The sequence below is a fragment of the Nanorana parkeri genome, unplaced genomic scaffold (genome assembly GCF_000935625.1).
Source record: "Nanorana parkeri isolate BGI_ZX_2015 unplaced genomic scaffold, ASM93562v1 scaffold80, whole genome shotgun sequence".
NCBI lineage: Eukaryota > Metazoa > Chordata > Amphibia > Anura > Dicroglossidae > Nanorana > Nanorana parkeri.
The window spans coordinates 31,455-55,040 of NW_017306348.1; the positions used below are offsets into that span (position 1 = coordinate 31,455).

Sequence of the window (23,586 nt, forward strand, 5' to 3'; positions counted from 1 at the left end):
CACTATCACTAAAATGGTGTGTAGAACTGGCTCCCAACTATTTACCATTCCAGCAACAGTGCTTTTGGCTCCCACCTACGGCACCATTAGTGTCACTAGTATACGGGATAGATGGCAGTCAGGTGCACTGTGTTACTGGAATGATGGATAGGTGGAAGCCTGGTGCATTGTCAGTGTCATTGGAATGGTGTACATACAGTGTACCTGGATCCCACCTATCAACTGTAGACTATGGACCCATCACTTAAATCCCTCCCACTTTTAAGTACAACTTGGACACATCCACCACAGCTCCGCCTACCACCCCACCCATAATCTCAATAATTACAATTTCTAAAAGTGCCCAGCAGACTCAGGGATGTCACTCACTTGAGCCAGCACAGACATTGATTAGACACTACCAGAAGAAGAGAAGGCTATGACGTAGTAGGAGAGAGTGAAAAATGTGCCTGTACTAGGAATTTCGACTCTTACTGAAGCATTCGAATTTCTCAGAAAGGCACATTGCAAGTGCATAAACAATTATTTACCGAAAAGAAAAACACTACAAGTAACCATTAGAATACTTGATTTTTCTGTGCTTTTACCTGCAAATATTTAAGTTGGTTATAGGGGCTCTTGCGATATATTCACTATTGTGTTTAACTTTCAGGCAGCTACAAAATGCCTGTCTATTTCACTCACCAGATCATAGGAGGACTGCACCTAGGATAAAAACCTGAACATCAGGTCATGCTCACTTTTTTTTATTGTAAGCTTCATCAATGTTTACCCTGTCTGTGCTAAAGGTTAGAGTAGAGTTTCAGCATAGGAGGAAGTTTAAATCAGTAAAAATAACATAATAAAAATGAATAGACCTGTTTTATTCCTTTGCTACTGACGTTTGCCTCAGGCGATAACCTCACTGAGGTTGAGCCCGAAAAAAATTGGTTGGCCTCATGAAAGGCATGGCTCTGGCTACCATGTTTAAAACGTTCACATGTAAAAGGTGCCTGCTTGCATCTTTATGAACACTCTAGGGTCCCAAAAATCCAGGGATTAATTAATGCAGATCGTAGTTCCAGCTTGGAAGGTTGAGCTATAGTTCCCGCCTCTCAGACTACATTATTGCTCAGTGAGGCTATCTATTAAACTATGGAACTGCTAGTGGGGTGTCTTTATAGAGCTGGCTTTGTGCACAGGGGCACCAGCATGATGGGTCAGAAAAATGTTGGAAGCACATACTGTAACTAAAATGCTAAAATGTCTTGTATGCTGCAGAATCAACGTTACCCTTCACTGAAAACATTTGAACTCAATCATTCGGAAGAGTGTCCACATACTTTTTCCCCGTATAGTGTACTTGCAGGTTCCTCGATATGCCAGCTTTTCCATCATGATAGCATGGTATACTTTGTGAAAAAGGAAAGGTTTACTTAAACTGTTTATCTATATATCAGAATATTTAAATAACTATATTTCCTACATTGCAACTAATAACATGCATTTTACTTCTTCCAGAGCCATAATGATTTTGGCTTCTCTCAACCAGAAGGTCATAATAATATTCCTGTTGCTTTTTATGCTGCTTTCCTTCTTCTGGAGTCGTGTGGATGTAAGAGCAAGACACTTAATATGTGCAGAAAAGATGGTGACACAGGAAAATATCACCCAGAATATAAAAGAGAAAGAGATAATTCCCCAGCAAAAGAAAGAGAAAGAGGTTCTAATCCTGATTTGGCACTGGCCTTGGGGATACACCTTCCCATTAGATAGATGCTACCAAGATTTCGGTATCCCAGGCTGCAAGATGACGACAGACAGGAGTCTATACAGTGTTGCCGATGGTGTGATCATTCATCATGTGGAAATAATGTATAACAAAAACCTATTGCCTCAACAACCACGACCTATTTTCCAATATTGGGTGTGGGCCAATGTGGAGCCACCACTGATTATTAAAAACTTGGATATGTTGGACAACGTATTTAACATGACTATGACGTTCCGTCAGGATTCAGATGTTTTTGTCCCATATGGTCAGATTGAAACCCTAAAGGAACCACAAAACTTTACCATGCCGAAAAAATCCAAACTAGTGGCTTGGGTAGTCAGCAAGTGGTATCCAGGTGTCCGAAGGATTTCCTATTATGAGGAGCTAAAAACATATATTTCTGTTGATGTTTATGGGTCAAAACACAAAAAGCTCATCTGGGAAGATTTCCATTCTACATTATCTCAGTACAAATTTTACTTGGCCTTTGAAAACTCTGAATACAAGGATTACATCACTGAGAAGTTGTGGTCAAATGCTTTTGGCACCTGGGCCGTGCCAGTTGTGTTGGGAACTTCAAGGGAAAACTATGAACGTTTTGTTCCCGGCGATGCCTTCATTCATGTGGATGACTTTCCAAACGCTAAGGAGCTGGCTGCCTACCTTCTTGAGTTAGACAAAGATGATGTGAAGTACCGCAAGTATTTCAATTGGAGATCTCACTACCGTGTAAATTTATTGACCGGATGGCAATATAGATACTGCCAAGCTTGTGAACCAATAAGAAAAGCACCTAGATACCAGGTCATTCACAGTTTGGCCAAATGGTTTACAAAGGAAGTCTGAAGGTATTTGTTGGGTCTAGTACGTAACAGTAGTAAGCAGGGCATAGATAGATAGATAGATAGATAGATAGATAGATAGATAGATAGATAGATAGATAGATAGATAGATAGATAGATAGATAGATAGATAGATACTTTATTTTACTACTTTCAGTACCAAAAAAAAGTTTATTTTTGTTTACACATGAAAATTGACACTACTGCACGACTACAGGGATATAGTATATAATTATGGAGCACTGAGTGAATTCTTTAGCAGCTGTTGTGCTAAACAAAGTCATACTCCAGCACAGACAGCAATGTTTTAACAAGTGGATTAACACAATCTACCAGAGTGCCCAGAAGCCTTGTCGGGCTTACTTATTAGAAAGCCTGGCATGTTTTGCAAACAATATGTCATGCACACTCTGTAGTAGTAGTTTGATTTGTGAAAAGATTTTATACAAATTAAAAATTGAACTTTTATGTTATCAGTTTAACATGCTATGTATTTCTATATGCCCATCATTTAATATAGTTACAAAGTTGCAGTTTTTGAGGTTGAATAAAAACACAGGTACCGTATATACTCGAGTATAAGCCGTCGCGAATATAAGCCGAGGTACCTAATTTTACCACAAAAAACTGGGACTCTCAATCAGTGATGGAGAGTTTGGGATTCGCGCATCATGTGCCGTATAACTTGAAATATATAAATATATTAAAGGAATAGCAGTGAAGTTATTTAAGGCATAGCCACGTGTATCATCAAGCAGTAGCGTAATTAATCCGGAGAGGCTACTTGCAATAAACAGCGATAGGGAAGCATGGGCATTCCACTACAGTCCAAGCTAGTGCGGTAGGCCAACAATATATCAGACAATGAATGGTGGTATGCAATAGTTAGGTAGTATATGCACAATAAAGGAGTCTATACCCCACACCCCACAGCACGGTCTCAAAAAGCAAGCATAGTAGAAGCTAGTTATTTAGGCAGTCCTTGTACAGCAGATACTGATATCCCAAAACCCATAAATAGGTTCTATGTAGTGCAATACATTAAGATTCAAATTGGGGTAATCCAGAGTACTTGCGCTTTTGGTGTGCTGACTTCCTTGATCCAAGATCTCCCTTATGGGAGGTAGTAGGCGTCCTTCCTAGGCGCGCTGTATGTGGGGTCAGTAGGGCAGCAGGTTCCTGGCGTTCTTAGGGCGTCATCGTCTTCTCCCTGCAGGTTTAAATAGCCAGCGGATGTGGACGTGACGTCACGCGGCCGCGGGGCACTTGCACGTTCCAGCCTGGAGCGCATGATACCTCCCCCAATAGGGGAGGCGGAAACCAATCAGCTTCTCTCGTTCATTTTCAAATCTTAATTGAATAGACTGAAGAGAGAAACTGATTGGTTGCAATGCACAGCTGCTCCAGATTTTGTCTGCTCCATTTTTGATAAATTCGCCTCACAGTGTCAGGATGGAGAGCCGACCGGGGTATGTCGGTTACGAAATATACAAAATTCACACAGGGGGTTCCTCTGTCAGCACTCTTTCGTCCGGTTTCCCTCGATCAGCTGATCGCAGGAGTCGGTCAAATTTTTTTTGAACAAACAGAGCCGGGTCAGAGTACAATGAAGACAGCGGGAGATTCCTCGATCAGCATTGATGGAGAAATCTGTTATATTTTGTTAGTTCAATATTACAGGGTACAGGCAGCTTTACTCTCCTCCTGCTTGCAGATCACCAATCAGAGATCCATGGTGTCCACACTGCTCCTGGCTTCCCCACAGCTCCCAACATCCTTAGAAACCATACCTGTGAGCCTGTGGAGCAGCGGCACACCCCCTCTCCACAGTTGTCAATGTTCAGACTCAGCTGTCTTATCTCAGCTTCCACTAGCCCTGCTCTGTCACCTTGTACCCAGCTGCACTTCCAGCCCTACAGTTTGCCCAAGCGTCCAGAATCCACCAAAGCCTCACAAACACACTGTCTACCTTATACTGTATATTCTCTTTTTAGGATCCTAATTTAATTAAAAAAAGATGAATTGGCTACTGTATTCTCCTGACTTGATCATCCCTACACGTGCAGCTCACTCTATAGGACCTAAAGGCTTTTTACTACTTTAGAAATTTCTGCCCATCTGATTCTCCATATTAAGATTTTATTTTTACACTGGTTATCACAATAATTCTGGTTGTCATAGTGACGCAGTGGTACCACAGTCAGGAAATCATTGTGTATTGCTAGATTTAGGGTTGCACAGATACCAAGTACATTACTCGGTACAAGTACGAGTACATGTACCGATACTTTTGAGCTCCTGCACTAGAGAAAAATTCAAAAACTAGGAGGCAGCTGTCATTTGTAAGAAACACACGGAGCTCCTGGGATTTGTACATCTCTGTTTTAATGTGCGATTTTGTTTTAATAAATATAAATAAAGGGATGCACCGATACCAGTTTTGCGAGTACGAGTACTGGTACTTGCCGAGTACTTACAAGTACAAGTACTGATACATTTTTGTTTATTGTCATGTGACAGTTTTTCTAAAACAATACAGACTAATGATTTCAGGACAGTGGTGGAGAGCCAGAGCCAGGTCCCAGCTGCAACCGCTGCAACACTGGTAGTTCTCATGAAAATGCCAAGTATCGCCACTGGTACTCGAAAAGTATCTGTGCATCCCTAGCTAGATTAATATCTAAACTTTTTATTAAGTTGTTATTGGATTGCACTAAAGCCAGGAATAGAATTCACAGAACAGTCTGCCTACTACAGAGAAATATGCCTATAGAGAAATAAAACTAGCTGAGTCTGCTCTGAACTATCAGATCAATTATATATTAAAGGAAAATGGGCCAGGAAGGGCATGGCAGTCTGTTTTGAGTAGGCTTGGGGAAACTCAGGCAGAGTGGGTTTGCACCAAGCCCAGGCTTATCTCTACTCTCCACCCACAGGATATTACCGCATGGTAAAGCTGGCTATAGCATAACCAGACAAGACTACAGGAGTACCTACATTTCACCCATGTAAACAGGACTGAGCAATGCCCTCAACGCCATCTTGCTACAATGAAAGAGCCCTCAACTTCTTACTATTAGGACATATATGATAATAATCAATGAGGTCTTCCCAAAGTATAAATTCATTTATGAGGCTAGGACATGCCCTCATAAATTTAACAAGCTATGGGAATCCTGGCTGGGTGTCAATGCCTCTGCTGTTTAACTTTAACTATCATGATTGATGGGAATATATCTGTATACCCTCTGGCCATGTTATATCCTCTTGTCAAATTAAACCAAGTGTAGCTCTACTACCAAAAACAAACAAAGACAATATATAAACCAATTATTAATTAAGTTAACAAATAGCTACATCAACCATATACATAATATCCTCCAGCTTTTAAGTGATATAAGAGAAAGTCCTTGTGAAATACTTCTGTAATGTGCAAATAGTCTTTCAATGTGAAGAGGTGATATATAAACGGGAAGTGAATATGTTTGCCATGTGGGTAAAATATCACATAACCTCCAGCATTCTCAGAGGCATCCCCAAGCCATGTGTCACCCGGTGCAGCCACCAGGTGTCACCCTCTGGGACGTCATTACGCGTGTGCACCCCACCTCCCCTGCAACCTCATTGTGATGCCACTGACCACTTGCCCCTTGCTTTATGGTCAGACCTCATAGTTTAGTTAAGGTCTAGATGAGCTCTTTTCCCTTTCGCAGGTAAAGGATGGGTTGTTATGCCTCTTGTGGAATAATCCTTCATCCAAAATAATGCTCACATGAATAAGATATACAACAAATCACTAGTGCTCTCTGTGTTTACAATTACAAATATAACAAAATGGCCACTCACATGAAATACTATGCCACTATTTACGTATTTAATACTTTGCCTTCTGACAAAAAAAAACACTATCAAATCCGTTTGACAGCTGTTTCCATTGACTTCACTTCTTCAGGGGTACCATCTTGTACCATCTTGCGTCTGATGTTTCGTTTATGGAATGGGGAGAGAGGGGTTGGCTGCAAGTATGTATGTTGAGTATCTGTCCTTGTTCATATTTGCAACCTGCGTGTTGCATATGTTTACATTTTCTGTTTGTATTGTAAGATGAAAATGCCAAATTACAAAAATAAACAACTCTTGACTGATGGATTCGTCAATTTTTGTCCCTCTGTTAAAAAAAAACAATAAACACACTGACTGCACGACATGGATTTTAACGGCCACTGCAGCCCTTTTATTAACCAAACAGTTTTATCAATAACCAAAAGTAATAAACCAAATAATATACACAAATAACACTGTAAACAATGGTTGACAGACTATTCCACTAGTCTCCCCAGGTCTGTCTTTAGAAAAAAAAAAAAAACAGGTCTCAGCCATTATAGTCACCCAATACAGCCAGCACTGAAACAATCAGTGCCAAGAACTGAATGGAAACTTTTCAAGGTCCCATAAGGACTTGAACAGTAAGGTGGCTTACTAAAACTTCATGTTTGATAAGAAGATGAACTTCATTTCTCATTATTAAGCAATTGGCAATTCATCACCAGGGGCCATTCAATGTGTAAGTTCAGCACGCCAACTCCCCCTATTAACACAGTTCATCTCCAGTGCTTTACCATTATAACAGACTGCAACTCCACTATTTGCAATGATTAGAGGAGCAGATTTTTCAAACTGAAGCTCCCTTGTGTCATGCTTAAAGCAGAACTCTGGGAAAAAAAGTATAATTTACACACTGGGTGTGTACATTGTCACTAACCAGCCTTATGTTATGAGTGGAGGGCCCCTGCATAGTATACATGCAGCATGCCAGCTCTTACACATGATGATGGTTTTCCAGGCTCTGCATAGAGAGTGAGGGATGTAACTTCAGTGAAGAGGTTCAGTCACCTCCCCCACCCCTCCTCACTACTTTCCCATTCACAAAATCCTTGTATTTTTCTCAAAGAATACAATTTCTGTGATTGGAGGAGGTGAGATGATGTCACATTCCCGTCCCCTCCTCTCTTCCTCTAATCACAGAATGCCTTGTATTATTTTCAAGAAAAATACAAAGCATTTTGTGAATGGGCAAGTAGCGAGAGGGGTTGGGGATGCAACTGCAGCATTTCACTGCTCAAGTTGCATTCCCCATAGTGCCTGGAACAGCACCATTATGTGCAAGATTTTTAGACTTTGAAGCGTCCCTCCACACATAACACCCTCCTTTTTAGTGATAATTTACACACCGGGTAAAGTATGTTAATTATAATTTTTTTCGCCAGAGGTTGACTTTAACACAGTTCAACATGCAATGTACATTACACAGTATTAGTAAACTCTTCCGGAGGTTAAAGGAGAACTATGAGGTGAGTGCTTTTCACTCATCTTCATAGTTCTAGCCGACCTGTGACAATGAAACTGTCACAGGTCGGCTCAGTAGATCGGGAGGTGAGCGAACACATACCGGCGTTCGATCACCTCTCGATCCTGCCACGGCACAGAGCCGTGACAAGGGAGGGACTGGATTCCCCCCTTCCCGCTCAGATCCCCCAGCACTGACTGGCGGAACGGACGGGGAGGGGGCGGGTACAGCTGGCTCTGCCTCTAGATAGGCAGAGCCAGCTGTCACTCACGCAACTGGGCGGATCCAGACACAATTGTCGGGATCCGCTTTAGCTGCGGTGTCTCAGTATACCAAGAGCTGTAGCTCGCGGTATACTGAGCTTAGGGTAACGGGAGGACGCTAGTTTGTGTTCTCCCGTTACCCTTAGGAGAACTATGGGGAAAAGCCCTAACCCCATAGTTCTCCTTTAATGTAATGTTTTGTCTTGTTTTATTGTTGCGTGTTTGTCAGCTAGGTAAAATGTGAGAAATTTGGATTGTTGTCTGAAAATGAATAAATAAAAGAGGGACGCTTTCTAGCACAATATATTTATAGGCAATGACCATACCCCCAGTTATGTGAACCATTAAGAATATATATGATAAAAATGATTGGCAAACCCATAATTGTTTTTTTCACCATTACTTTTCCTTTATACTGGCTTTTTGAAATAGCAAACAAGACCAAAATGAGGGACAACTGAGGAGGAAAGAGGGATTTGGTTCTAAATGTGAGACAGTTGGGGGAGGTAGGTCTAAAGCCGGTTATACACAGTTACATAGTTACATAGTTACATAGTTAGTCAGGCTGAAAAAAGACACAAGTCCATCGAGTTCAACCTATAGAGATACGGAAAAAAAAAAAGCCTAAACAGAACGCTATGCCCACGCTGATCCAGAGGAAGGCAAAAAAAACCTATAAAGCATGGTTCAATTTGCTCCAACAGGGGGGAAAAAATGCCTTCCTGATCCCATAAGGCAATCAGATATTCCCTGGATCAACAATCTCTGATGCCTAATATACCTATAATAACTCAATATCCAGTAATATTCTGTGCATTTAGGAATATATCCAGATGTTATTTTAAACAATTAACCGAGCTAGCTAGAACTAGCTCCTGGGGGAGTCTATTTCACATTTTCACAGCTCTAACTGTGAAGAATCCTTTCCGTATGCAAAGGTTAAACCTCCTTTCCTCCAGACGCAAAGAGTGCCCCTTTGTCCTTTGCAGTGACCTTAAAGTGAATAATTTGGCACCAAGCTCTTTATATGGACCATTTATGTATTTATACATGGTGATCATGCCCCCCCCCTTAATCGCCTCTTCTCCAGAGTTTAGTCATAAGAGGTGCCCAAAACTGAACTGCATATTCCAGATGAGGTCTTACTAATGCTTTGTACAGGGGCAGGATTATGTATCTGTAGTGATAACTCCCCGCAGGGGAGAAGGCCTCTCCCATGGCTGCCAGAGATTGGAGGGTTGATGACATCAGGGGTAGTTGGAGACGGTACATCCGTTGCAGGCAAACGATCCCCGACCTCCGGTTCAGCTTTCTCCCTCGGAGTAATAGCCGGAGCGGGTTCCGATCGCGTCATCTTCTTATCCTCCACCAGCCGACCAGTGGTGTAATCTAGCCGGGAGGCTCGCGGTGGCAGCGTTGGGGTCACTACTTCCCACAGGAAGTCTCCACAGCCCAGGCAGCGAGTCCATGGTCTGACATTGGTAGATAGGCTTTGGCAGGCCTTGCAAATTATGCCCAATGTCTCCGATGCACCCAAGGCACAGATGGTAAGGTCTCCACAGACTCTCACATGGATTCCGGTATCAGTGACCGTAGTCGGGCAGGTGGTAATACCCGGTGCAGTCACCTTCCAGTCTCCGTCCATGAGGCCAGCCATGCTTGAATAGATCACAGCCATGCTTGTTCGTTCTCTCACAGCAAGTGTTGCAATCACTGCAGCGTCTCTCCACGTGTCTCACAGCAGCTGTAGCGTGGTTGCAAGCGCGCTTTTAACTGCTCACGTGGTCTGGCCAGCGGCGCCAGAAGCATCTAGAAAACTCCTCCCCCTCATGCTGGCGGGCTGGTCAGCACGTACACAGTGGCTCATCTTCACTGGAGTCTGTTAACCCTCTCTCTCCCAGCAGAAACTGCACTCAGTCCAGAAGTGGCTTTTCCTCAGAATAAAGCACACTTCTCTTGGTCCGAAACACACAGAATCACAGGAAACAGTCTCTTTAGTTGCTAGGGACATCCAGAACACAACAATAGCAATTTTGGGTACAAATTCCACTGTTACTGGGTCGGTTGCTATGGGTTACAGCAGCACAAAAATACTCAGAAACGGCTCAAAAACGACTAGAAGATCCACAGGACGAGCCCCCACCTGTAGCGATAACTCCCCGCAGGGAGCCGCTGATTGGCCGGTCCTCATCTAGTCAGTCTAGGGGTTGGTTTTCAGCCACACCCATTAGCACTAACTGCCCATAAATTGATGTCCACTTCAGTATTATGATGCTACTTGAACAGTTTATTGAACATACTCTGTGGGAGAGAGGGTATAGGGTCTAGGTGTACAGGCCTCCTTAGCTCCAGACTCACCAGATCTTCAAGGGAATACATCTCCACAATCCATGAAAGAACACTGACCCCCCCAACTCTGCTGCCCGGTCCCCGCCCACTCCGCTGGTATATACAGTATATACTATAGTCACAACGTTAACCATCTTACTACTACGTCATTGAAAAAAAAAAGTGGTGAGTAGGTACACTTAGGGGTTTATTCACAAAGCTAGCCGAGGGATCAGCCATAGCTCCGGCTGATCCTTCGGCTAGCTTCAGCCGCCAGAGCCGTTTGGTTCAGTCGAATCGAAGGGCTGCTGTACAGGCTATTCACTACTGCCCGTACAGGACCCAAAGCCGGCTGAGCGGCTCAGCCGTGCCGAAGGCATATGCTTCGGCTCGACTGAGCCAAAGTGACACCTGCAGCGGCCGGCCAAACGCCTCGCAAATGACAGCTGGGCAGAGCCAGACGTGATCTCACAGCTGGCTCCACTCCAGTTGCAATGACAGCTCAGTGTCCCCAGGTGACCTGGGGACGATGAACTGTCATTAAACACATGATGTCACGGCAGGCTCTGCCCAGTTGTTATTCATTGGCCGGGACCTGCTAGAAAACCTATTTTTTATATCTATATATTATTAATTATGCATTTCTTTAACTTTTGCAAAAGTGGTGCAAAAGGTGAACTTATCCTTTAAGTCATTACTAAAACCAGTAATAATTGCATGTTGAGGCAATGATTTAATATGATAAAGAGTAGATACAACCGGCCCCCTTGAGGGCAACCATAATGCTTATGCAGCTCCCCACGATGAAATTGAGTATGACACCCCTGATCTATATCCTATTATGAAGATTGCATGTATCTTTTTTTCTTATATATCAACAATTCTTTAATTAAAGCTGATCTTTGTATTTTAAATTCCTGTTAGGAATATATAAAAGTACAAAATATAACAGACAAATGATTACAGCATGTTTGTTCTAGGTCAGTGGCTTAAAGCATTGAAGTAAGAGGACCTGCAGAACAGCCAAGTAACTGGCATTTGAAGAATGAGAAGTCAGCCTTCAAATCAGAGAGGGTTGGGAAGTATGCACACTTCTTATATGGGCTCCACATGGTACAGCGCTACAGAACATGTCACTACCTACTGCGTAGACAGCTATGTATAATGTTGTAGAGCAGCGCCGTCTAGTGGCGTTCTCAGGAGCGGTCCCATAATCATTTTTGAATATTTGAGAAGTTGAACCCATAAAACCTGCTGGTGTTTTTCTATCAATCATAGTCCATCTGTTCATTTTTAAACTGCACTGACAGAATTATATCGTATTTCTTGATAATACTACGGGCAACAAAGACATATTCAAACCAGTGTTACGTACCGTGGTGTGAGCCCGAAGTGACTAGGAGGACCTCCCTTGCGGTTCTGTCTGTGGACCCCTGGGGTTTGAAACAGGAGGTGCACAGGCAAGAGCAGCACGGGTGCCGGATGTGGAATGGTGCTTTTCCAGAAGATTCCAGGGATGGTCAGAAACAAGCCGGGTCAGGAGCCAGAGGTAATTCGTATGAGCCAGAAACAGGATGCAGAGAATGGTCAGAAACAAGCCGGGTCAGGAGCCAGAGGGTATCAGATAAGCCAAAATCAGGAAGCAGAGAGGAGTCAGGAACAAGCCGGGTCAATCTAGGAGCAGGGAACAGGAGCTGAAACACACAATACCAATCACAGGCTGAAGATCACTCAGCAATGGTTGAGCCTCCTGAGCCTGCTTATATAGCCCGAGTGACATCACTGGGCGTGCGTCATGACGCACAGGGGCGTGCCCCGCCGGGCCGCCGCGTCACACGTGGGCGTGCCTCGCCAGGCCGCCGCGTCACACGTGGGCGTGCCTCGCCGGGCCGCCGCGTCACACGGAGATGTGCCCCGCCGGGCCGCCGCGACACCTGCGGGGGTGCGTCTTGACCCTGGACTGCGGGCTGAGACCCGACAACCAGAATAGAGGCTGACCAGACCGACTGGAACGAAGGAGGAATCTCCTCAAGCAAGAACAAAGAACTTATATATATTGTTTTTATCATTTTATATGTTTGTCCAAAACTAAAAGTACTGCCTTCCTCATTTGACATACAACCTAGGCCAGGGGTAGGCAACCTCAGAACTACATCCCATGAGGCATTGCAAGACTCTGACTGCTACAGACAACACACCTGAATGTTTTGTAGCGCGTTCTACGCTCGACGAACGCTCTACAAAACGCTCAAACATCTAAATCCCATTGTATTCAATGGGTCTGGTTCACACCTTGGCGTATTTCAGCACGTCCCTAACGCGCTACAGAATGGCCCACACCTGAAAAGGTACATGTACTACTTTGGGCCGTTTTTGTTGCGCGTTTCCATTGGGATACAGCCAAGTATCGCGGTAAAAAAAAACACGTGACAGACGCGCATATGCAATACGCCTAGGTGTGAACCAGGGCTTAGGGGCAAAGGCATAATGGCATTTGTAGTTTCACCACAGCTGGAGTGCCGAGGTTGCCTACCCCTGTCCTAGGCAAAAGATAACATGGTCTCTGGCTGTCAGAAGTCTTGTTGGTGTTTTACCTGGTTAGAAACTGCATGGAGTCTATTTTTTCCAATAAAATTCATACTGTGCACTGGACTTGGAGCAAGAGCAAAGCACAATCATTGTGCAGTACTACTAAGCAAGAGGTAGAGGGTGCTTAGGTATTTAGTGAGGGTGGCTGCCCTTGATTACAGATACATGGTCATATTGATTACTAATTATAATATATTTAGGTATTAATTATTATAAATTGTGTAAGGCGATGGTGTGGGAAAAAGCTTAGTACCGGTGGATCCTGTACATTTTGCATTATGCATTGTATGTCAAATTTTAAAGTAGATGTATTGGGAGAATAAAATATACTGTTCCCAATACTAAGAACCTGGCTCTAGAGAGCCAGCTATCAATCAAGCAGCCAGGTAGATGTTGTCGGGATACTTTTTTGGCTGCAGCCCGGCTCTGCGCTGTCAGCATATAGTGAGGGCCGGATTAAGAGCATTATCGGACGAGAAGCAGTTGTGGCAGCTCTCTAATTAAGTGGCTGCCTAATATGCCTGATTAGAGAGTCACCACTGCCTCTGCCTGCAAGTGTTCAGCCAGCCATGGTGCATACCGAGGCGATCTGGGCTGGCTGGGCCTATTTCCAGTGGTGGGCCTGGAGATGGCGCTCCAGTGGCCCCTATGTTAATCTCGCCCTGCATATAGAGGGCAGCAGCACACTATATGCTGACTTCGGGTCACAAGAGTACATTAGTAAATCTACTCCAGTGACCCTAAACTTAAAAGTAAAGCCAACAAAATTGTCTGGTTTTATGTATTTTAAATAAAACATGATTTTATGGATTTTTTGGGTTTGGTACCTTTGCTTTATGATTATTTATGGATACACGGATGTGGTACCTGTCTAGCCCCATGTGTCATTAATACATTATAATCTAAACATAGAAATAATGTTTTTAAAACATTACCATACATATTTACATTCAGCTGGCCTTTGTAGCACATATATTAAAAAAAGATTAAAGCAAACTCGTATTCGTGTTATAATAATAATTCTGAGTGAATTCTACTTTTTCTTTTTTAAAGGTAAAATGCTGATTTTATTTTTATGAAGTGGGTTGCCCTTTAATTCTGGCAGGACCCTCTTGTTGTCCTCTCTTCCCCGGTGTCATGTTAGCTGGGAGTTACGGGGGGAGTGTTTTGGCCGACTCTGCTCCGTCTATTTCTGGCAGGACAGACCATCTGCGTGCGCCCTTGTCAGATGACACAGAAAGGACGAGGGGAACAAACAGAAGTATGAAGAACTTACTGGTATGTAATAGTCCAAAACCTCTACCACCTGTCTGCTGTGTGATATATTTCACCAATAAATGGAGTTTTCTTCCTTTATTGAAGCATGTATCCCTTTATGAAATTCTGTGATTGCTCCCAGTGAAGGTCACCTTATCGCACATATCCCTTGACATGTAGACTTAGTATCAGCTAATTGTACTATAGCTTTCCAAATAGTCCCTTGTCTGTAAATACCTAAAATGTTAATTCAATTCTGTTCCATGCGTGAAAAATTGCCTGCACATTTATTATAATGAAAGTAAAGGGGAGCATACTATTTCAGTCCTGGGATTGCATGCCTCACAACTGTCTCTTATTTAGAAGGTATGCAGGGGGTACAGGGGTGAGTATAGTAGGAAGAGGGATGCAGAGGGAGCAGAGGTGAGCCGTGTAGGAGGAAGAATGCAGGGGGGTGCAATGGTGAGCAGTGTAGGAAGAGTGTTTTAGGGGGTATACAGGGGTGAGTAGTGTAGGAAGAGGGGATGCAGGGGGTACAGCGATGAGCAGTGTAGAAGGAGGGATGCAAGGGGTACAGGGGGAGCAGTGTAGGAGGAGGGATGCAGGTGGTGCAGAGGTGAGAAGTGTAGGAAGAGTATTGCAGAGGTGAGGAGTGTAGGAGGAAGAATGCAGGGGGTTCAGAGGTGAGCAGTGTAGAAGGAGGAATACAGAGGGTGCAGAGGTGAGCATTGTAGGAGGAGGAATGCAGGGGGTACAGGGAGAGCAGTGTAGGAGGAGGGATGCAGGTGGTGCAGAGGTGAGAAGTGTAGGAAGAGTGTTGCAGGGGGTGCAGAGGTGAGGAGTGTAGGAGGAAGAATGCAGGGGGTTCAGAGGTGAGCAGTGTAGAAGGAGGAATACAGAGGGTGCAGAGGTGAGCATTGTAGGAGGAGGAATGCAGGGGGTACAGGGAGAGCAGTGTAGGAGGAGGGATGCATGGGGTGCAGAGGTGAGAAGTGTAGGAAGAGTGTTGCAGGGGGTGCAGAGGTGAGGAGTGTAGGAGGAAGAATGCAGGGGGTTCAGAGGTGAGCAGTGTAGAAGGAGGAATACAGAGGGTGCAGAGGTGAGCATTGTAGGAGGAGGAATGCAGGGGGTGCAGAGGTGAGCAGTGTAGGGGGGAAGGATGCAGGGGGTGCAGAGGTGAGCAGTGTAGGAAGAGTGTTGCAGGGAGTGCAGAGGTGATCATCTTTAGAAGAAGGTTGCAGGGGTAAGCAATATTGGAAAAAGGGAGCAGAGCTGAACCCTGGTGGCGGGAGTGTGTGTGTGCGCTGTGTTTTGGAAGCAGGGTGTCGGACTGTTGGGAGACACCAGTGTCCCCTCTCCACCTGCAGTAATGGAGACATCACACAAAATCCAGGAGCAGCACAAAGACCGGGGGAGTCAGCGGCAGCTTGGGTGAGTTGAGGAGACCTTCACTAAAGGACACCCACCTAGTACCGCATGGGCTGAACAGATGTGTCGCCTACCTAGTGCCTGCTACATAAGTCTATCGATCTATCTTGTAATGATAACAGGATTGCAAGGTAGATTAACACATACATGGCAGGCACTAGATAGGGGAAAAAGATTATGCTTATACAATAAATGTATGGGAATATATATTTTACATTCCCATGCATTTATTATATTAATATAAAAAATGGGAATGCATAACATGTATTTTCCATGCTTTATTGTATTTTGAAATGACTGCCTTAAAGTGGAGGTAAAGTATGTTTAAATACAATTGCTGACATGCAGTTTTTTTAGCAGAGACTGTGCCAAGAGAGTGAGTCTCTTCTGCCAAAAAACTCCTAACTGCCTGTCAGCATTTTTTTTCAGTGCACTGAGCCATGCATGTCAAGATGAATTCCCATTCATGGGAGTTGTATCATGCCAGCCAATCAGGAGGCTGAAGACACTGAGCCTGGAAAAAGACCGGGACAAGATGGCAGCGACAAGGGGAGAGAGGATAGGGCAATGTTGGAGGGGATCATTTGCGGCCATAATGTGCTAATATGCTTTGCATACTAACATACAATAAAAAACACCTCCGGAGTGCATTTTTTTCCCTTCAATAACCACTTTACTTCTGCTTTAAGGAGGGTTTTGGAAGAAAATCACTAGACCCTGGTCTCACTAAAGCTGGTCATACACCTGTAGATGATCTGCAGATTTTCTATGGTCAGATGGAAAAAGTGAAACAGATTCCTCCATCTTCGCAAAACTGTGTGAATGGAGGAATCTCCCACTGGGCCAAGCTTCATTATCTTGTTACTCGCTGGCTGTCAAAATACCTGAACAATCTGATTGGATGCAGGCATTGTTCAGGTATTTTGAGAGCCAGCGAGGCCAACTAGCAAGATACTGAAGCTTGGCCCAGTGGGAGATCACTCCATTCACACAGTTTAGCATAGACGGAGGAACCTGTTGCAATTTTTCCATCTGACCATAGAAAATCTGCAGATAATCTGTAGGTGTATGGCCAGGTTTTGGGTGAGAAACTCTGCTTTATTCCTTCTGCACAGAGTACTCTGCTCTGGTTCGTATGGGGAGGGGGGCCCTGGCAGGTAGAGTGTATGGGGCCCCAATATTTCTAATGGCGGCCCTATTCTGCACTAAAACCTTTATCCTATCTCTTAATTATCGTGTTTGATATTTGGAAAATAAAGTAATGGTGAAAAATTCAATACTGGGTTTAATCAATCATTTTTGGCATATAAATTCTTAAAGTGACACTAAACTCAGAAGTTAAATCTTAAAAATACATTCAAGTACCTTAAAGGAGAACTATGAGATGAGTGATTTCCACTCACCTCATAGTTCTAGCCGACCTGTGACAATGAGACTGTCACAGGTCGGCTCAGTAGATCGAGAGAAAATCTCAATACAAAGGATCAAACTTAACACAAGATTGTAATCCATCATAGGAGTGAGCTTGGAGCGGTGACTACTTTACAACACACACAGGGACCATGGGGAACAGAAGTATGGGATTGTTTTTCTCGATAAAGTATCTCCAAGGCTGCCTCCATGTCTGTCCCACCTGGGGGTCAAAGATATTTTGAACATATTGGGGCCCTTCACTAAATAGTTGAATCATATTATAGTTGAATCACTAAATCATATTGTATAGTGTATGTCTAGCTTTATAGTATCAGTAAAACATAATTACTGTACAAGTTTTTACACATTTTCAAATGTGTGTAAATGTTGTATGATTTGTATAGATATAAGTACATGGGGACAGGCATATTACACATACAACTTCTGCTTTGTGGTTGTGCCCTGCTGATCCTCATATGTCACTGCAAGTCTATCAGACATGGCCCATCTAACAAAATTAGTCTCTATTGATGTGAAACACCTGGTGGCCAGAGCCCATGTAACTTTTACCTAGGCTTTAAGGCCCCATTCACACCAGAGTGACAGCGTTCCAGCACTGTTTGTTTTCGCACTTTTTTAGTGCGGTTTTGCGCGTTTTTATGCGCATTTCAGCGCCTATTACATGTGTTCATATGTCTGTGCGTTTTTGAAGCTCATTTTCAGTTGTCCAATAAGAAACAGGCTCAGCTGCTGAAACACGTATAAAAAACACACGGAAATTGCGCAAAAACGCGCTGAGCGCATTTCCATTGAAGTCTATGGACCAAAATGATCTGAACAGCACAGCAAAAGAAGCTCAGGGACTATTTCAAGCAACAGGCATATTTGTATGCGCGATTCCGCGCATTTGCATGAATGGCCCCTTTAGGAATGTATGGGATTTTATGTGCATGCGTTTCAGCGCGGACAAATCCGCCCAACGAAACCACCCTAGTGTGAACGGGGCCTAAGTCACATGAGGGAACTAGGGAGCAATTATTATTCATTGCAACAAAATACTTTTGTATGTCCTGTCTTTGTTTTTTTACTGAAAGCTGTGATGTGGTATAGCTGAGATGTGCACCGTAGATTTATGTGAAGTTTGAATTTCAGTGACAGATTTGATTTATGCCTCTGAACTCTTATGATGAATGTATTTTAGGAGGGATCCTTACCCACTGAGCTCTTCAGTAGAACCCCTGGGCTATATATCCCACTAGCTGAGAAGTAGTGAGATGGGCCGTATGGCCAGAGCAGCGGTACTGCAAGTGGAAACCAGGAGGCTGGTGAAGTATTTGCGTTTGCTTTTTGGCATTAGAAGATGAATGATGAAAACCTTGTGAGGGTAACGTTTAGGTCTGAGCTGAACTTTTGTTTATTAAAAGTAGTCAAGGCAAACCCTGAAACAGAGATTTTGCAAGTGGATGATTCCCTAAACCTCTTACCGTTTGAAGGTAATTCCCACAAGAGCTTGATTGAGAGTATGTGGTTACACCCCTGTAGCAGATCCTATTAGATACAAAGCATTTGGGTCGGAGTACAGCTATGCACACCAGATCGTTTTACACTCATGGTTCAGTCACATTGTCTAAATCCTTTACAGGTTTTAGGTCAGAGACTCTCAAGATCGTTGTCCACTTCCAGCCATGTCCACCTACGGAACCGTGTCCTGGAGAAACAGAAGATAATGCAGGTAGACAGGACCGTAAATGTGAATGACTTTGTTGGCTAGTTTTTGCTCTAATGACACCTTTGTTAAAATCTCTTTTGTACTCTTTTATATACTCTATTGTACAACTAATGCTTTCTCTGTGTGTAGGCAGACAATGGTTTGCCAGTTTACCTGAAAGGTGGTATGGGAGACCTGATCCTCTACCGAATTACGATGGCTATCTCCGCCGTAGGTATGACCAGTAGTGTTTGATAGACTCTGTGTTATCACAACTACAACGTCTATGTCGCATCCAATGGTTTTTAGTCACCTTTAATAAAGCAAAGAGCATTGTGGAAAATGCATGAACCAACAGCAGCTGGTCAGATTTCACCTTTCACTTAAATGATGGTTTAGCCTGGAATGTGTTGAGTATGAGCAGGCCTTTCTTAAAATTACTGTAGATTTGAGGTCCAAATGCCCATGAATTCTTAAATTCAAGATCTACCATTATGGTCACCTTTAAGAAACTCACTTTTTTACATTTTGCCATTTCATGTTAAAGGAAATGTGGACTCATATTGAAAGCAGTAAAATGGCAGCTGGAAACAAAACCAGGCACGTAGAGGCGCTAGAATCCCATCAGATATCTTCCAAGGTCTGGTTTGCTCTATAATGGAAATTCTTACTTAAATTTCTGAAGTAGTGTTAAGGATAGCCCCCTCCTGACTTGCTAGTGGTTTCAAGCTATGAGATGCTTTATCAACCAATAAGGTGTAAGACATCTGGGGGGATATGCAGGCACTCTTAGGTACTTGGCTTTACGATGCCAGAATTCCATACTGGAAGAAGAGGAACACCATTAGCACATTGCACGTAAAAGACACACCGCTGCTACACCTCCAGTTACAAAGATTATGGTGAATAGATACTTAAATATGATTGGTTTCAAAGCTATAAATGCAATAATTAAGCAAAGAGGTGCACTATAACGCTAGAACACTTTTGGTAGGTAATATTTATTAAAATGTATTATCTACTTTTGGTCAAACCAAAAAGAGTGCCAGCTAAGAAGGAGGGAGAAACAGAGGATTTGATTGCAAAAAAAGGACAGTCCTTCCAAATAAGGAACAGCTGGGAGCCATGGTTTACTATGTTCCATGTGAACACATATTCCCAAGGCCATACATTTTAATGACTTACATAGCCTTTTGTTGCTCTAGATATACCCCTGACAAAATTGCAATTGTAATTATGGTTTATTACAATGTAAAGTAGAAGTCTACCCAAAACTTACTTTTTGTACTTTGATACAATAGGACAGGGTTAGAGGCTCCTTCAGGATTTCACAGCTGTGTGACCCCTTTATGACCAAAAATAGCACCAGTCACTCATAGGGGAAGTGAGGTAAAATCGCCTCTAAGGACCAAGAACACTATAAAAACTTTGGAGACATTCTAACCCTTCCCCTGATACATAAAAAGTGTTTATTATTATTGTTGATAGGAAGTGACTTCCTACTTCCTGTCCCAGAGGAAAACCAATCACCACAACAGTGGCTGGGGTAAATCTTCCAAATCTGGGCACAGGCAATAGTACAAATCTTAGAAAGACTCTAATTCTCCTCGACTATATCCACTTATCCACTATTTCTTGTATGTAGAACCTGTGTCCATGCAATGCAAACTAAAATATTTACATGTACTGGACAACCCGTAAACGTACTGTAAAGCAATTCTTCATTCACCTCTGTAGCCATATGCACTGTGTAGAAATGTTTTTTCCAATTTCACAACAGAAGTACTGATAATACAGATTATTTCTTCTTAGGCCCCGTTCCCACTTGAGCTGTGTCTCTGGCTGATTTTTTGTGGAGTTTTTTTTTGAGTATTTGTTTATGTGTTTTTCCATACATTTCAGGCTTATTTTTTAAAATTATTCTTAGGCAATAAAAAGTTATAGGTACTAGGCAAGAAAACGCATGAAAAAAGAGCATAACGTTTTTCAGGCGTTTCCACTGAAATCAACGGGGACAAAAAAGCACAATTCTGCCCCTTCAAAAAAAGGTCATATCCTTTTTAAGCTAAAATGTTTTTTGCTACAAGCAACAGAATGCTCAGATGTAAACTGGGGGCCATTGAAAACAATGGAGATCCTCCTGTTGTGTGTTGTAACACTTAGACTTCTAATGTACACAAACAGCAGGTGCCATACGTTGTTAAAAAGTGACTAAAACTAACTTAAGTGTCCTTGTTGTAATCTTTGAGGATGTTTGAAAATGAATTACTTCTTAGTGCACGCAACTAAAGAGGTCAATGCTGGCTTGTGTTAAGCTCATTTACTGCTTGTTACGAATATGCTCTTTTTAAGTTGCACGTGGTGAAAGATTTTCTCTTTATATTGCAGGGTGTAGCCTGGGTCTCTATTATATAGTTATGGCATCTCTACCAAAGAAGTGACTCTAGAAGAACAGATTGCCTAAAGAATCTGCTGAAGAATGTTTCTGAATTAAAAATATGAGTGTGCTAAATATCAGTGTGCTTTGTTTTTTTACAAAGATGGCTCATACATAGTTCACAATTTATAAAGATGGCTCACCGGAAGCTAGCACAGGCAGCTGAATGGAAAAGCTGAGCTCCCTATCAGGATCTCAAACATAAGGAAAGCTACCACCACACTGGAGGTTGACTTCTCCATCCAATCCTGCAAAGGTAACTCTGGTCTCCCAGAATTTGCCATGTCACAACATATCAAGTTCACAACATAAGAAGCAGGTCCAAGGTGCTCAATGACAGGGGCGGACCTATTGCCGGTGCAGCCGCTGCGGCTGCACCAGGGCCTGAGCCTATAGGGGGGCCCAGTATCCAATGTAACAAAGCCACGGGGCAGAGATGGGGGGGCCCGCCGGTGTCTGGCTGCCGGATAGTTATGATCCCGGATGATCCACACTCCCGTCGCAGAGATGAGGGGGTCCGTCGGCCGCTGGATACTGAGGAGGGAGCCGAGAATAAAAAAGCCGGCAGGCACTTCAGGGGGCAGCCCTGGGCCTCGGCCGTGAGGACCCAGCAAACAGCCGCCTGTGTACACGGGCACGCTGTCTGACACACACACGTTTTTCTGCATCCTCCCCCACCAGAAAACAGGCAGAAGAGGTGAAAGTAAGTTATAAAATAAAATAATAATTTTTTGTAGCCCAACTGATGGACATGCTGTATAAAATACTGCTGGTATTTTAAGTGCTATATAGCAGGTCCCATTCTGCATTGCAGCAATGCAGAAAGGGACCCTCTATAGAGGACTACAAATCTCAGCAGTACTTTATACAGCAATGCTATTTTTCCAACTTTTTTTTTGTGTGGTTGCTACAGGGGATGTGGGTTGGGGGGTCTGTGTTTTGTTTTTGTATTTTGGGGGGCCCGAAAAAAAATCTTGCTCCAGGACCCTTTGTTCCCTAGGTCCGCCACTGATAAGTGCTTTCTTTGAAAATAAACCTCTGAACAGTTCATCATTGACAACAAAGAGCCATGACACATTTTACACTTAGGGGTCTCTTTATAACCAATTCACAGAGCCATTTGCCCTATGGATCTTACTGAACATTTGTTCTATGTGAATAGCACAAAAATTAATGTTCTTTATTTATTTATTTTTCAGGCTGAATATATGTAACGCACTACTGCTTTTTGGCTATTAGATGGCGCTGATGAGCATGGGTAAACCTAATCCCTGCAATGACATCATTTTGCATTCAAATGCATATGCCTATTATTGTGTACTTTGAATAGATGGTTCGGGACCCCAGAGCTTGATTTCCATCATTGGAGCCTGTAGGCATACTGTATACCAGATGCTACCCAAGACAATACCTCACTGCTATGGTCTTCTCTTTCACACAGAATATTTTCTTGTGTTTCTGGTCCCGTCCTGACTTAGGAGGCAAGGTGGCACGAAAAGTGGACATTCTGAAGTTCTGCTTTAATCATAGCCTTTAAAAACGGTTTGTCCTTTACAAAAAGGGGAAATGCACTTTGTGTGTAAGTCACTCATCCTTTAAAGCAGAACTCCCTTTTCCAGAATGTAATTTTTTTATATGTCCCCCTGTATGCTATGCAGATTTCTTTTCTCTTTTAACATTTATCTGAGGTTTTCAGATTGCTATGCACTGACTGTTGGGAGGAGTCATTGACATTTAGCAGACATCATGCCTGTCTACACTAATATACACAGCTGCACCTAAATGTGAACAGCGCAAGACAGTAAAACAGATGCCGTGTGTTATATGTGCTTGTAATCTAGACTCACATTTCACTGCATAAGGGACTTTACTGCTGGATGCTATAGCACACTTTTTCACTTAATACACTAGGGGAAAGGTCAGATGCCATCTGCACTTCATGCAGTGCTGCAACCAAGTTGAGTGGTGGTGCTCATAGTTAGTCACTGATGGTGCCGTGTAATTCCACAGAAGGTAATGAGAAGAAGTCACCAGCACTCAGTACTTAACGATGCAAAAGTACTCTCAATTTGTTAATAATATGACACATTAGTCAAATAAGCCAACAAGGCCAAAGTCTGTTTGCCTAATGTGACGTATTATTCATAAATTGAGAGTACTTTTGCATCTTTAAGTATTGAGTGCTGGTGACTTCTTCTCCTTATCTTCTATTACAATAGGG

The 23,586-nt window shown here is 43.1% G+C and overlaps 1 protein-coding gene across 1 annotated transcript; it reads left to right on the forward strand.

Annotated features, from left to right (window-relative positions):
• Positions 1–1,507: 1,507 nt before the first annotated feature.
• Positions 1,508–2,599, forward strand: LOC108804955 (galactoside 3(4)-L-fucosyltransferase-like). The gene has a single exon (XM_018576892.1). The coding sequence runs from the start codon at positions 1,508–1,510 to the stop codon at positions 2,597–2,599; it is 1,092 nt and encodes a 363-aa protein (XP_018432394.1).
• Positions 2,600–23,586: the final 20,987 nt, after the last annotated feature.